The 12041-nt window shown below is 56.3% G+C and overlaps 2 protein-coding genes across 2 annotated transcripts in view; one reads left to right on the plus strand and one right to left on the minus strand.

The window, feature by feature from the left end:
* The window catches only part of ZNF526 (zinc finger protein 526), a 4028-nt gene extending 3291 nt beyond the window's left edge, over positions 1-737 (plus strand). The window contains exon 3 of the mRNA XM_012733684.1: positions 1-737. This exon is cut by the window's left edge and continues 30 nt beyond it. Within this exon, the coding sequence (XP_012589138.1) occupies positions 1-709 (709 nt within the window). The 3' untranslated portion in view covers positions 710-737.
* A 2475-nt stretch (positions 738-3212) lies between these two features.
* Positions 3213-12035, minus strand: GSK3A (glycogen synthase kinase 3 alpha). The gene is made up of 11 exons (XM_012733672.1): positions 11855-12035; positions 10063-10250; positions 8678-8761; positions 8409-8519; positions 6762-6892; positions 6561-6667; positions 5694-5791; positions 5514-5609; positions 4961-5147; positions 4425-4517; positions 3213-3899 (listed from the first exon to the last, which is right to left on the minus strand). Exons 1-11 carry the CDS (start codon positions 11970-11972, stop codon positions 3823-3825), a joined length of 1290 nt encoding a protein of 429 aa, XP_012589126.1. The 5' UTR covers positions 11973-12035; the 3' UTR covers positions 3213-3822.
* Positions 12036-12041: the final 6 nt, after the last annotated feature.

Raw genomic sequence — 12041 nt, forward strand, 5'->3', positions numbered from 1 at the left:
GCCCGCCCCACCTGTCCAGCTGCCCTGCCCACAGTGCTCCAAGTCCTTCTCCTCAGCTTCCCGGCTGTCCCGGCACCGACGTGCGGTGCACGGGCCCCCTGAGCGGCGACACCGCTGCGGGGTGTGCGGCAGGGGCTTCAAGAAGCTGGTCCACGTCCACAACCACCTGCGGACACACACAGGCGAGAGGCCCTTCCAGTGCCACTCTTGTGGCAAGACCTTTGCGTCTTTAGCCAACCTCAGCCGTCACCAGCTGACCCACACGGGCGTGCGGCCCTACCAGTGCTTGGACTGCGGCAAGCGCTTCACACAGAGCTCCAACCTGCAGCAGCACCGGAGGCTGCACCTGCGGCCCGTGGCCTTTGCCCGGGCGCCGCGCCTGCCCATCTCTGGCCTCTACAACAAGAGCCCCTACTGCTGTGGGATCTGTGGCCGCTGGTTCCGTGCCATGGCAGGCCTGCGGCTGCATCAGAGGGTCCATGCCCGAGCCCGGACTGGGACCACACAGCCACCACGCTCTCCACCCCCCGCCCCAGCCCCCCCCCCCGAGCCGCAGCAGACTATCATGTGCACCGAACTGGGGGAGACCATTGCCATCATTGAGACGTCCCAGCCGCTGGCCCTTGAGGACACGCTGCAGCTGTGCCAGGCCGCCCTGGGGGCCAGTGAGGCCAGCGGGCTGCTGCAGTTGGATGCTGCCTTCATGTGACACAGCTGAAGCGCAATAAAAGTTTGGTTGCCACAGCCATTGTGGGTCCCTCCTTGGGGAAAGGGGCCTACCCCGACAAGCCACTCTGGTGACCATTTATGTGTCAGGATCCACCCTGGCCTCTTACCCACCAGCTGCTCAGAACAGGCCTGCCTGGTTTCTCCTCACCTTTTTCTGCCTGAGGGGAAACTGAAGCTCTGAGATGCGATCTGATCTGTCCCAGGTCACCTGCTGCACTGCCCAGTGAGGTTTGCCAAGCCCTTTGCTCGGCAGCACCCGGGTGCCCAGCAATGTCAGGTAACCTTTTCTGAGCCCCGAGCACGTGCCAGGTTGGGGCTGGGCACAGTCGCATACTTCTGGTCCGCTGCTTGTCCTGCCAGCCCTCGCCATCCCTGGACACCAAGCATCTAGGACTTGGCTTTGCCTGGTGGGGGGAAAGGCACTGGACTTCTTTGGGGTGCCTTAAGCTTGTTTTTGAAAACGTGGAATTCTGTAGATAGCGAGGTGCGCAGCTGCAGGCTGGGTGAGCGGGAGACCCAGGAGTAAGTCAGACATGTGTTCTGCCCCCCGCAGGCATGCATTGTGATGGGAGGAACACAAGTGCATGAGTACAGATGCACTTTCTCTCTGAATGAGTCCTGAGGCCCACCCTCTTCTGTGCTGGGTGATGCCAGAGGCCAAGGATGAGTCGGGCCTCTGCCCTACCCCAGACAAACAGATCTCAGCCTCAGGCTCCTTCCATTGCAGTGGGGATATGCGGGAACAGTGGGAGGCCAGGCCAGGGGACCAGCCTCCAAGGTGGCAGGTCAGATGTTGGAGGCCTCCTAGACGTGGCCATTGAAAACATAGAAATCTGCTAGTGACAGTGGAAGAGAACATTCCAGCAGGCGGCAATGCAAAAAGGGCGAGTTCTCGGTATGTTGGAGACCATCCAGTTATTCACAGCCCCAGTACAGTGAACACTGGCCTGCCTAGCTGTGGCAGGCACTACAGTGAACGCTGTCTGTGGACTATGACCCCATGGGCCTGGGAGGTGATCCCAGTATATTCATTGTCGTGCAGATGAGAAAACAGGGCCAGACTTGCCCGAGGTCTTGCAGCTAGGCAGAGGGGGCACTGAGGTTTGAACCCAGTTGGTTCCTTCAGGCCACGTCTGGGACCAGTGCCACTGATTGATTGTGACCTGTAACCCATGCAGGGCTGGTGGCTCAGGGCATGATTAAGTGGAGGAAAAGTGAGCGGGTGTTAGAGCCGTTGGAGATTGATGGTGCCTCAAAAGATCAAAGTCCTTGGGAACAGGAAGGATTCCCCAACCTCTTTAAAGGTTATCTGGGATGACGATTCTTTCCTCCAAAACATAAGCTGGTGATTTATGGCAGGTCAGTGGGGCAGATGTTTCCCAGGCCTGTGCAGACCAAGGTGCAGAGGCAGGAGGCAGCTGTGTGGGCAGGAGGTTGGGTGATAAAAGTGGAGGAGGAAGGAGCCCTGGCCATGGGAAGGCCTCAGAAGGGAAGGGAGAAGGAAGGGCAGGTCATAGTGGAGGCTAGAGGGGATGAAGGGAAGGCTGGAGGGAAAGGACAGGGCCAGAGCTGGGCAGAGGCTATAGGGGTGGGAGAACAGTGAGGGGCACCCTCAGGGACCTAGCACACCGCCAGAATGAGCAGCTGGGAGGAAGGGGACCCCAGAGGCCACGACTGCCCATCACCTAGTCTGCTTGCTGTGTGCTCCTCGTAGGAATGAGGCTCCGTTGCCTGTTGCTGAGTAGCGGAGGCCGGGGAGGCAAGATGCCCCTGGGGCTGGCCTCACTGACTGCAGAGCCCAGTTGCCACAGAAGGCCCCTCCAGGGCACTGGTAGATTGCAGCAGAGAACACGTCACTCACGCATGGCCCCCTTCCATTTCTGGAGCCCTCTGCCCTCACCTACAGTTGGCACTGAGTAGAGAACTCTTTCCTTCCACCCATGAACCCCCCATCTGGCCCCAGCATGTTGTCGCAGTGAAGGACAAGCCATGCTCTTGCTTCCCAGCATCCCTGAGCTGGGCCGTGTACAGTAAGCTGCCACTTGACAGAGAAATGCGCTTTGGGAATCTGTGGGATTTGAGGACAGCTGCTGTGCATGGGTGGGAACCACGCCACTAAGAATCCAGGCTGCCTTGACCTGAGTCGCTGTCTCGTCCGTGGACCTGGGTCCTCTGGACCCTGAAGCAGCAGACGGCTCAGACCGTGAGATAGTCTCTGCTGGAGTCTGAGGCTGCCCAGTTCTGTCACCATCACCTGGGGTGACAGTGCCTCCCTCTGTAAATGGAATGAGATTTCTACTGGATTCATGGGATAAGCCCCTCCCGCACCTCCGCAGGCAGGAAGGCTGAGCCCCTGTGCCAGGGCCGGGCCCCGGAGAGGCAGCCTGTGCCCCATATCGCCCGTCCCTGCCTGAGTCGGCCCGCTGTTGTCCCAGAACAGCCCCAGCACCTCTCTTACCTCTAGAAACAGGCAGCCAGGCGGGGCAGGTTTTCATGCCAATAATTTATTGAACCGAGGTCTGTACACAGGCAAACCTTACTGTGGAAACTAAGACATCAGGAGCTCCCCCACCACCACCCCCAGCCCTCCAGGGTGGGGAGAGGAGGGAGAAACCAAAAGGGCAGAGGACAGGAAAGGGGTGACAGCTGTAGGAGGGGAGGGGGCCAGGTCGGACGGTGCGAATCGACGTTTTCTTTAAGAAAAAAATTATAACAATCTATTTACACCCGGGGGCCAAGGGAGGAAAGAAGATGGGCAGGGCTGGTTCTATTTACAAAGGAAGGCAGGGAAGGGTCTGGAGGAGGTGGAAGCCTGGGGGGAGGGGAGGGGACCAAGTGGGCGGGAGGTCCCTGCACCCCCACAACCCTCCCACCCCCTCCCCAACATCCGTCCTTCTCTTCCCTCCCCACAACCAGTTAAAATCCTCGTAAAAAGCTCACCGTCGGGTGAGGCTGGTGAGGGAGGGACTAGAGGTAGGGACAGGGACTCATTTACCTCTGCCCTCTAGGGCCTAGCCAGGGCAAGAGCTGGATGGGCTATGGCCCCCCTTCCCCACTTGGGGCTCCCAGATGGAAGGGTAGTTGGTGGGGCCCTCAAGAAGAGTTAGTGAGGGAAGCTGTGGTATCGGTGGACTGCCAGTCCGTGCTGGTCTGAGCCTCACTTAAAGCTGCTGGAGGAGAAGGAGCAGACAGTTAGATCAGCCCCCTTCAGAGCCCCCTCCACCACCACCACCAAGAGCAGAAGTCCGTGGGAAATGCCACATGAAGTTTAAAGCTGTCTCTCTAGTTCGGCAAGCCCACATGCCAAAGGACCAGGCTGGTGGCTGAGTGACATGCCAAGTGCCAGGCCCCACAGAAGAGGGGGCAGCTGGCACTCAGCTCAATGACAGGGCTGCCAAGTTTGATATTCTATGAGAAACTGGAAATTTGCATTTTCAACAAATGGCCCCAATTTTTAAATGTGGGCAACAAATTTAAATGTGTGCATTTACACAAGCCAAACACGTTTCTCTGGTTTTCCAGATCTAGGCAGTGATGTCCCACACAGGTGGCCATTCACATGGCATAAAATAGGCTCCCTACACCAGCAAAACAGCAGTGTCTCAAATACCTGCAAGAACCCAGGGCTGTGAGGACAGGCCCACCCCCAGGCTGCGAAATGCTTCTTTAACCCACAGTAAGTGGCCCCAACTTACCTTGTGAGGATGGGGTAAGGGGAGTACTGCCCGCTGGGGACCGCAAGTGAGGAGGGATGAGAATGGCATTGAGAGATGGTTGGATGGAGAGTTCTAGAGACAGGAATGGACACAGTCAGTGGACAGGGCCGGGTATCTGGAGCTTCAGCTGGGGTTAACAGGAGATACCAAATGGGGGCCCTGCTATCGGCAAAGCCAGTGTTTGGGGACTCTCTCAGGTGGTTATCTTCCAAATCCTCTCCTCCCGCCCGAAGGTGGGCACCATCAGCCCTACCAATAGGGAACGACAGAGGCCCTGGGAGCAGGTCACACCTTCATGGTGATGGTGCAGCAACTGCACTTTGAATGAAAAACCAGCAAGATGGCAGAGTGTAGACAAGGCTGGGCTCTCCCCAAACCTGGGGGCCCCCATCTTCCCTAGAGAAAGCCTCAGGCCTTCCTTAGAGGCCCACCCCCACCTCCCAGCCCGACTCCAACACACAGCCAACACAGTCGTGGCTGTCCCTCCAGCCTCGGACCCCAGGCTGTGCCCTCACCGCTGGGACTGAAGTTGAAGAGGGGCGGGATCGGGCGGTTGTTGGGAAGCTGGGTTCCGGGACAGCGCAGCTCATCAAAGAAGCTGTGGGCGCAGGCTTCGAGCGGGGACAGCCTGCAGGACGGCGTGTACTCCAGCAGGCTTGAGCAGAGGGCGATGGCCTCAGGCGGCGTTCGAGGCTTGAACACCTTGGGGGGTCACAAAAGTGAGACACCCCCGTGCTGGTGTACTCGCCTCACTGCCACAGTGACCATGGCCAAGGCTCTCCACAAACCCCCTTTCCAGGGGGTAAACTGAGGTATGCCCACTGAAAAGGTCAACATAGTTCTCGACCCTCCCTGGTCCCATGACTGAATGGACCTTGCTATGAGCCTGTTTTCCCCCCCACTGAAAGACTCCCAAATTTACTGTTGGTCCTAGATTGTTATTGTATGGGAACTCGATAACCTGAAATCTGATGAGTTACTGACCATGCCCCTTGGCCAGGTCCCCAGACCAGTCAGTCTCCAATGGGGACCCAAGCCACGCTGCCTGAGACCCCAGCCCTGCCCCACCTTTGACCAGGGGTGAGCTTTAATCTGAGGGAACTTGAACTCCGTGTAGTTGGGGTTCATCTCTCGGATCTGTTCCCGGGTTGGTGTTCCCAGCACCTGTAGGGAAGGGGCAGGAGGCAGGAGTCTGAGCCCAGCTCCCCACCCTTACCCCCGTCCCTGCCCACCCAACCTTCCCCTCACCTTGATGATCTCCACCAGCTGGTCCACCCCGCTGTCTCCGGGGAAAATGGGCTGGCCCAGGAGGAGCTCAGCCAGGACGCAGCCAGCTGACCACACATCTGGAAGGGAATGGAAGAGGGTCAGACATGCTCCCCTCACAGACATTTGTCAGTCACCCCAAGAGGAACCCCATTCTCTTAGCACACTAAAGGTCTCTGTGGCTTAAGAGCATGAAGCCTGACAAGTCCAACTACTGCCCCTTCCTTCTAAACTTGTTTCAGTCCTGACTCCCTCTCTACTCAGGGTCCCCAATAAGCACCTCCTTTGCCTTCACCCTGCGGGCGGGCCAACAGGCCTAGGCCAGGTACCTGTGTGCCGTGGGCTCCAGGGAGTTAAAGTGTTAAGCACTAGGCTGCCTTACTTGCTTGCCTCTGCCTCCGTGGTCTGTACACCTTGACCCCACAGCACAAGTTCACACCTAAGGGCCACACAGCTTTATCACACTGCTGAGGAAAGTTCTTCCAAATCTTTTCACACCCTGCTGTGTGTGGAAGGTGGCAGCAGGTCACACCCTCAAGGTGTCAAACCTCGCCTCTGACTCCAAGGTCACAGTTAGTCCCTCCCCTGGGGAGGTTCCAGGGCTACAGCGGACTCTGGTCAGGTCCGCTTTCAGAGCGAGGCCCTGCCAGTACCCGCGGTGCAGCTGCAAGAGGTGCCCAGTGCCCTACGCCTCAGACTCCTCGTCAGGAGCACAAGCAAACATGCCTTCGCCCTCCAAAGTTTGCAAGGACTGGATAAAAGAACAGATGTTAAGCTTTTATCACCAAGCCTGGCAGTCGGCACACAGGAAGAGCCAACTGCCACGACCGCCATCCCCGCCCCACCGACCGATGGATGAGGTGTAATCAGTGGCTCCGAAGATCAGCTCTGGGGCCCGGTAGTAGCGAGAACAGATGTAGGAGACGTTGGGCTCCCCCCGGACCAACTGCTTTGCACTGTGGGGAGAGGCGGGCAGGAGTAAACACAAGGCAAGAGGTGGGGTCCCTCCTCGCCCCTAGAGCCACCCAGCACACCCCAAGCTGGGCCCACCTGCCAAAATCGCAGAGCTTGAGGACAGCAGTATCAGGATCCACCAGCAGGTTCTGGGGCTTGATGTCACGGTGACACACCCCCTGGGAGTGGATGTAGGCCAGGCTCCGGAAGAGCTGGTACATGTACACCTGGGCCGGGGGACAGCAAGCTGCAGCCCAGCTCTCCTCACATACAGCGCACACCCCTGCCACGCTCAGACTTAAAAGCCCTCCCCGGGCCCTTGGTTCCACTCTGGGTACTGCACCAGAATCACCAGGAGGGCTAGTTAGAGCCAGGACTGCCCAGCAGCCCCAGTAAGTTCAGGCTGGTGCATTCCAACAAGCCCAGCAGTGCCCATGAGGCTGCCCCGACCTCTGACCGCCATCACACCCCTCCACAGGAGACGGGCTGTTGCAGAGCGAGCAGGGGAGCCGGGCTCTCAGCTGCCCCCTCACTAAACACTGGCTACTGGAAGGGCTCAGCCTCCTCCAGCCACCAGCGAAAACCACCCCCGAGCCAACCCCTCGCCAGCTGGGTGTTCCTGCCACTTTCCTTCCCGCTGACTGGAGTAGAAGTACCAAAGGAGCAAGAAGCTTTGTGTTTTCATCACTGCTGCATCCCTAGGACCTAGCCCAGGGCCTGGGATGTGGCCACTTGATTTCTCCACTGCACAGATCTGCTTCCGGGGTCCTTTCCTGTTCTGTTCACACAGCCCTGGGCCAGAGATATCTCCTCCCAGAAGCCTTCCTTGTGCCTTCTCACCCTCAAAACAGGCTGGCCTGGGGGGCCATACACTGTTTCCAGAATGTTGTGTTCCTTCGAGTAGGGCTGTTTCTAGAGTTCCAGTTCTCTCTGACACCTGTCTACCCTGCCAAACTGCGAGCGCTGCAGGAGCAAGGCCTGATTCTCAGTCAACGAGGCCGCTAGCATAGCCAGGCACGGGCCCAGCAGAGAGGCAGCTGCACGACAGGTCTGCCCGCCAGAGGCCTCCCCTCCCAGCACCAAACCCTGGCAGGGCCCCATGGCTCGCCTGGGAACCAGGTGCCAACAGGAGCAGCAGCGAGGCTCCTACAAACCACCAGCAAGCTGGAACCCACCACCCCCCATTTACAGCAGGTTACTCCCACCTTTTTTCTCCATATCATTATCAGACGGATGGATTCACTCACTCACTCATTCGCTCACTCATTCGTGCAAACACCTCTCAAGGGTAACTCCTGGGACACAGCACCCGGCAGTGGGAATGAGCCTGCACAAGCAGAGAAGAGGCATTCCTGGCTCCAGCCTTGACCTTCCTTCAGTCCCACTCCTCAACCTTCTGTCACCTTAAGATGGGGGGACGCAGAATCCAACCTCAGCAGGTCCCCGGTTGCCTCCCCGGTTCCCACTCCCAATGCTGAGCCAGCCCCACCAGAGTAGAGACTGCAGGTATCCTGCAGCCTCGCCAGACCCCTGGCCAGCCCGCCTTCCTCATTCAGTACAGCCTCAGGTTGGGGGACCCTGAATCTCCCCGGTATGAGGCAAACTGCATCACTGGAAGCACAAGGACTAATGTAACACTAGGCCTCCAGAGACCCACAAAAACTTGAGAAGTAATGAGACGCAAGGAAAGCAGGAGGGTGCAGGGGCCCTGGACCCAAAAAGCCTACCAGCCTGCCTGCCCACCTTGACATAGGTGATCGGGACGTTCAACTTGGACTTGGTGAAATGGCGGGCCACCCGGTACACCGTCTCAGGCACGAATTCCAGCACCAAATTTAGGTAAAGCTCATCTTTCTGCAGAAGCAAAGAAGAGGCGTGAGGAATTATGAGAAAAAAGCGAAGAGGGGAGGGAAAGTTTGTAGGGAGCAGTGGAGGGGGAAGGATTGGGAGTCCAAAGACCAGCAGGGAAATGGGTGAAGGTAGACTACCCCCCCATACATGCGAGATCTCACCTTCTCCCCACTGGAGTAGAAAAAGTATCTCAGCCTCACGATGTTACAGTGGTCCAGCTTACGCATAATCTGCAGTTCTCGGTTCTTGGGGGCAAAGAGAAAGAGCCTCAGAACACCACCAACACTCTCTGCCTCCCTGCTCTATAACCCCTCACTACAAGCCCACTCCCCAATTTCTGCCCAGAGCCAGGCAGCTACTCCCTGTGTCCCAGCTCCAGGGTCCCTCTGGGGTAGCCCCAATTCTTTACCCCTAATCCATTCCACTCATACACAGATGTGTTCTCTTCAGCCCACTTTTTAAAAATGTTCCATTTACTGTTGACATCTGAAAATCAAATGACCGCATATAAATCCAGTTCTCCAGCTTCTCTGAAAAGTCAGACGATGTGACATGAGTTCCACCCCCACACGGCACAAGTGACAAGAGCAAGCAGTGGCCATCAGTCTGCTTCTCCCTAGAGCTTTTGGGCCACAAAGCCTAATCCCAAGTCCTACAATAAAGACCCAATTTTCATCCACCCAAAGGGGATCCTGCCTCAGCTCTCTCCTGTTCTCTGTTCCCTTTCAGGTCTCAGAAAGCCTCGTCTCAGACACTCCCCTTTGGGACTCAACCCTAAGCAAATTCTGACCAACATCCAACTATTTCCCAAAAGCTCCCACTGCCAAGACCCAGACCCAGACCTGGTTCCCTCCCAGCCTGGACTCAGTTCTCCCCCATCTGGGCTAACCTCTGCTCCCAAACAGTCCTTTGCACACCAACCCGCCTGGGCGTCCACCCCATTCCTATCCACACGGCCTCCCTCCTCTAGCTCTGAGGGCATCTCTGCCAAATGAAGAGAGGCTTCCCCTTCCTCGGGAGGACACAGCCCCACACCAAAGCACGTGGTTTGATGAGCACAGGGCAGGCTGGATCACATCCAGCACTTGCCACGCACCTGGGGCAGAGGGCGACCTTCGAAACCAGACTCATCACGCCACAGCTTCCTTTCCTCTGGGTGCAGAAGTGGAACCAAGGGGAGTGCTTGGTAACCAGACTACTGGATTTCCAGTCTTGACCTTGGGCAATTCTCTTATCTGAGTCTCAGTTTCCAGTTTCTGCTTACTTAGAATGGGAATAACTCTACCCTTAGAGTACTTCATGTAAATTAAACAAGAACTTGCCTATAAAGCACTTATACAGAGCAGAAGCTCAATCAACTTCATCTCTGGGTTCTCCCTGGAATCCACATTCTCTCCTTCCACACAAGGCATTCCCTTCTTTCTCCCCTTCTCCTTTGGCTCATGCTCAGATACCCTGTGGAACCCCAAGTCTATCTCTCTTGCTGGAAATCTCGAGCCAGCCATGCCCAGTCCCCAAACTCCTTGTCCCCATTTCCTCCAACTACCTTGAACCTCTTGTCCTGGAGAACCTTCTTGATAGCCACCAGCTCCCTGGTGTCTGCCAGCCGTGCCTGGTAAACGACCCCAAAGGAGCCATTGCCAATCACTTTGATGTCTGTGTAAGCCACCTCCTGGGAACGCTCCGGGCCTTGGCCTAGGGTGGCTACCACTGTGGTCACCTTCCCGCTGTCACCTGAGGAATAAAGGGGACACAAGATCCACTGACCTCCACCCTCTGGCCACCATCTCGTCCTTAACGCTGTAGGGGGTGAACCTCTACAGGAACCTCAGGCTGGCCGTGGGGAGGAGCTGATGGGCCTCTTTGTCCCTTTCTGGCTTTGAGGAAAGGTGTTTCTGGATGCCTGTGTTCCCTCCTCTCCCCTCCAGGAAACTCTAATATTCTGCCCCCAAGAGGTTGAATCCATCCTCTCAGTTTACTGCCCTCTGACTGGGTAAAGCCTGACTGACCTAACCTCTTCCATTTTACCAAGTGGGAGCCCAGAGGAGCTTCTATTTGAAGAAAGCACTTAGCTTTTGTACAACAGAGGGAGGAGTGACCTCCAGGTCGCTGGCAGACGTGGTGAATTCACCATTTGTTCTTCTAGTGACAGAAATTAATGACTCTTATTGGTAATCAGGAGTGCCTGATTTCCACTAGTGCCTTAGTCCTCATTTTTGGGGAACAGACTCTTACCCAAATATTCTGGGGTTAGAATAGGCACTGACCGACTCCTTATCTGTGTGGTCCAGAGCCCCAGACCCCTTCCTGTATGTAGGTGGTCTCTAGTGGACAAACACTCCATGGTGAGAGTGGTCAGCCTGATTTCTCTCTGTTCCCAGTCAATTCCCATTTTCCAAATGTCAGCAAACGTTGGCACCATTACTAAGGGTTGGAGACCCCTCTTCTCCAGGATCCGAAGAAAGGTTTCCCGAAGAGGTCACTGATGAACCAAATCCATTCTCCAGGCCAGGGACACCTTTTGGAGTGAGATGATTCTACACAGCTACTTTTTCAAAGCAAATGACCCTTCACCTCAGATAACAGGCATAACCTCAGATCCCTATTCTATTCAGATCCTTTTGGAGCACTGTGGGAGACCCCTGGCCCCCATCCCATTTTTGTGAAATATGACCCACCATGCCGTTTTTTGAACTATGATCTGGTTTAAGAGTAATCCCATGCTGCTCTTACTTCTAAACTGCAGTGATCATTCATTTCCACCATCAAGGCAGTTTACTTATTACGGGTGGGTAATAACATCAGGTCCTGTGTTAAAAGGAATGACCTAGGTACCAAGTTTGGAAAGCCCTGACCCTGTTCTTTGGGGACAAAGTAACCCCACACAGTGCTTCTATGTAATATTCAGTCCACATCCCCATCCTCTAATGGGGAGCAAAGGAAGATCCCCTTTTATAGAGGTGATCTTACTCTTGTTCTCTTCGGGAACAATAACCCTTAAGCCTCATTTGTAAGCAAGAGACGACCCCTGATCCTGTTCTTTACTGGATGGCAACCAAAGATCCCTGTTTTTGAGGTTCGAAAAACCAAGGTCTCTAATGTAAAGATTAAGAAACTGTGACCCCTGTTTCTTTGAGGATTATTCTAACCTTAAACTCCAAGTGATGGCATACCCCCCACCCCCAACGCTTTCTCTGGGAGGGAGGGAGCTCAAATCCCAGTTTTGCGAGGCACAGTGACCTCCAGCTCCTGTTTGGGCATATGAAAGAACATGATCGATATTTGAGGGGCTTCAGGAACCCCGATCTCCATCCACCACAGGCGCCGCTAGTACTCACGGCCCAGCTTCACTCCCGGCGGCGGGAAGCTAGTGCCCGCTCCAGGGCCGCCGCTGCCTCCTCCGCCACTGCCGCTGGGGCCACCCCCAGAGCCCGAAGCCCCCACGCCTCCACCCATGGCTCCGACTGACGCCTTTCCGCCACTGCTGCCGCCCGGGCCAGAGGCCGAGCCCCCGGGGCCGCCGCC

Source organism: Condylura cristata, unplaced genomic scaffold, assembly GCF_000260355.1.
Source record: "Condylura cristata isolate star-nosed mole 26May11 unplaced genomic scaffold, ConCri1.0 scaffold00041, whole genome shotgun sequence".
Taxonomy (NCBI): domain Eukaryota; kingdom Metazoa; phylum Chordata; class Mammalia; order Eulipotyphla; family Talpidae; genus Condylura; species Condylura cristata.

Bases quoted from the DNA above. Each gene is read 5' to 3' on its own strand.
- GSK3A (XM_012733672.1), bottom strand. From the start codon at position 11,972: ATGGGTGGAGGCGTGGGGGCTTCGGGCTCTGGGGGTGGCCCCAGCGGC. The intron at 6,668-6,761 runs GTGGGCCCAGCT...CTCTCCCCACAG, and splicing joins AAGCTCTGCGATTTTGGCAG to TGCAAAGCAGTTGGTCCGGG. The intron at 5,148-5,513 runs GTGGGGCAGGGC...TGACCCCCCAAG, and splicing joins AAGCTCACCCCTGGTCAAAG to GTGTTCAAGCCTCGAACGCC.